The 3,234-nt window shown below is 34.0% G+C and overlaps 1 protein-coding gene across 1 annotated transcript; it reads left to right on the top strand.

Moving 5' to 3' along the window:
- Positions 1–2,907, top strand: PTH (parathyroid hormone). The gene is given in 3 exon segments (NM_001003302.1): positions 1–74; positions 2,181–2,271; positions 2,390–2,907. Coding segments are annotated over 2 exon segments (348 nt in total). The 5' UTR covers positions 1–74; positions 2,181–2,185; the 3' UTR covers positions 2,652–2,907.
- The last annotated feature ends 327 nt before the right edge of the window (positions 2,908–3,234 follow it).

Below are 3,234 nucleotides of genomic sequence, written 5' to 3'. Positions count from 1 at the left end.
CACAAGTTTACTCAACTTCGAAAAAGCATCAGCTGCCGATACACCTGAAAGATCTTGTCACAAGACATTGTGTGGTGAGTAATCTTTAGTTTCTCTTTTAAATTGCATCTGAGATTTTTTCATAATTGAATAATTATATAATGTGTACTATTTTCTACAAGTATCATGCTGTTTGTTCAAGGTAAATTATTAAGGGAGAGTTTGAATGCTGTTTAATATAAAATGCCACAATACAAAAGGAATTTATGCTGCTCCACTGCCCTTAAATCATTAGTTTTGGTGATTCAAGTCTTTCGAAATGCCTTGCTTTTTCTAGATTCATCTGAAATTACACAAAAAAATAATTAAAATTGTGCATGATAAGCTCTAATGGTCTCTTACTGAAATTTAAAAAAAAACAGCTTAGTGATGAATGAGTAATTCTAATTTAAATAACCAGTACAAATTTATTAAGTTGTGTTAAAATTCATTTTTCCTGCAGAATATCCTTATCCAGACTGTTTTATGACTCATATAAAACTCAAATCTATATATTATAGTTGGTGAAATTCAGTTTTACTGCTGAATGTTTATTCCCTTTACATAAAGCCTTTCCAAATTTGCTATTCTGAAAACTACATAGATTTTAAGGGTGTTTTACAACTGCTTTTTTTGCTTTTTCATGGCATTCTTATAAGAAGCTCTTCTCTCTACTAAGAACAAGGAAGCCAAGGAGAGATGTCTTAAGTCACTGGGTGACTCTGACAAAGCTAGGACTAAATACCAATGCTTCTCTTCTCCAGCTACAGTGCCTCTTCCTGACATAAACCAACATCGAAGCATCTTCATCTGTTTCTTCATCAGTAGCTTTATATTGCAGAGTGGGAAAAAAATGTAGTAGATTATAATGTTTCTTATGTGACTTCTAAGTGGTGCTGCTTCCCTTTAAAATATGAGTACACAGCCATTCTGTGTGTTAAAATGGAGAACGTGAAGCATTAAGAAAAAGCACTACTGTAATAATAGGCTTTGCAATTACTGAAATGCAGATTAAGGTAAGACTATTCTATTCTGAGATGAAAGCATTATGAGCAAAAGAGAAAAGTGCTAACAATTATACTCAAACAAGACTGTTAATAAAATAAGCCAATAAGATAAACAAGCATTCCATATGGAGCCAAGGCTCTAAATCTGTAAACAAGCAATTAATTAGGTGATTTTAAAATACTTCGACACATTCTTTTTAATGATAGGAGAAATGTGCATTAATTCATTAAAAATCTGTATATTAGAGCCTATTAAGTTGGTATTTATGGATATTATTGCAGGGCCTGAAATGAAGTTGACTTGTGAAAAAAGAAATTTGCTAAGTAAATAAACAGCATTAGTAATTTACCTGGTTAAGAGAATTAACCATTTTCAAGCAAATTATAAGCACTTAATCAGAACCAACATAAAATGTGGAAGGAAATTCTAAAAAGTAAGCCTCTTCATTACTCATGTGGCTTAAAATTCATATATTAAAATTTGTACAAAATTCAAAAAGTTGGGGATCCTTGGGTGGCTCAGCGGTTTGGCACCTGCCTTTGGCCCAGGGCGTGATCCTGGAGTCCCGGGATCGAGTCCCACATCAGGCTCCCAGCATGGAGCTTGCTTCTCCCTCTGCCTGTGTCTCTGCCTCTCTTTCTCTCTCTGATATATATAAACAAAATCTTTAAAAAAAAAAAAAACTCAAAATGTTGCTTAAGAAAGTAAAACTAATTTCTAAGGCAAATTATGTGCATATGTTAATATATATACACAGTAATATATACACTAGTGTATATTATTAATATATAATATATTACAGATATATAATATACTAAATAAAAGAGGTTGATTTTTTTTAAAAGCTCTTATTTATTCCTTCATGAGAGACACAAAGAAAGGCAGAGACACAGGCAGAGGGAGAGGGCCCAATGTGGGACTCGATCCTGGGACTCCAGGATCACACCCTGAGCCAAAGGCAGACACTCAACTGCTGAGCCACCCAGGTGTCCCAAAAGGCTGATTTTACAAGTCTTTTGTGAAAACCAATTCAATTAGTTGTTGTAACACTCTGTGTAGTTGTGTGGTTGTAATGGTAACTACTATAAATTTAACTGTACAGTTTAGCGTATTAAAAATATCTTTAAATATTTTCATTTTGTTTTTCCTTTCAGTGAAGATGATGTCTGCAAAAGACATGGTTAAAGTAATGATTGTCATGTTTGCAATTTGTTTTCTTGCAAAGTCAGATGGGAAACCTGTTAAGTAAGTATGGTACCCTGTTCTGCATGGTGAGGGCATGGGAATTGGATTTTAAGGTTGGCTTTATGATTGGGAAGAAGAGAGTTAATGGAGTGGTCCTCCCTGTTTCTATTCCCTCCAGGAAGAGATCTGTGAGTGAAATACAGTTTATGCATAACCTGGGCAAACATCTGAGCTCCATGGAGAGGGTGGAATGGCTACGGAAGAAGCTCCAGGATGTACACAACTTTGTTGCCCTTGGAGCTCCAATAGCTCACAGAGATGGTAGTTCCCAGAGGCCCCTAAAAAAGGAAGACAATGTCCTAGTTGAGAGCTATCAAAAAAGTCTTGGAGAAGCCGACAAAGCTGATGTGGATGTATTAACTAAAGCTAAATCCCAGTGACGATACATCAGGGCACTGCTGTAGACAGCATAGGGCAACAACATTACAAGCTGCTAACATTTTCAAGCTCTTAAGATTAATAAATGCCAAAATTTACATGTAATCCATTGTTAGCCATGATAGCTGAAATTTTAATTGATTGTTTTGATTCTAGTTTAATTCATTTAAGAGCTCTTTTAATTGTTCTATTTCTATTGTTTATTCTTTTTAAAGTATGTTTTTGCATAATTTATAAAAGAATAAAATTGCACTTTTTAACCTCTCTCCCATCTTATGATGCAAAATAAAAATTTAATGATCATAATTTTAAATAAATGAAGTCAAGTATTCCTCACTTGTTATAAGAATGCTTTCTGGGATTATGAGTAATACCAAAATGGTTAAATTGATCTTGAGTAGGAAGAATAATGTAAGATTTTTTTTTAATCATGTGTCTCACATTACCATATTTTGGAATATCATTCTTTAAATATTTCCAAAGTACCAGGTCCTCAAATCCTCACTAGCTGGATATTATTTTTCTCTTCATTTCAGGGAATGAAAGGAAATGCTCAGCAAGGAAAGGCAGAAAAAGGTCTGAAAC

Source organism: Canis lupus, chromosome 21 (genome assembly GCF_011100685.1).
Source record: "Canis lupus familiaris isolate Mischka breed German Shepherd chromosome 21, alternate assembly UU_Cfam_GSD_1.0, whole genome shotgun sequence".
Classification (NCBI taxonomy): Eukaryota; Metazoa; Chordata; class Mammalia; order Carnivora; family Canidae; genus Canis; species Canis lupus.
This window is presented reverse-complemented; position numbering and strand designations above follow the sequence as displayed.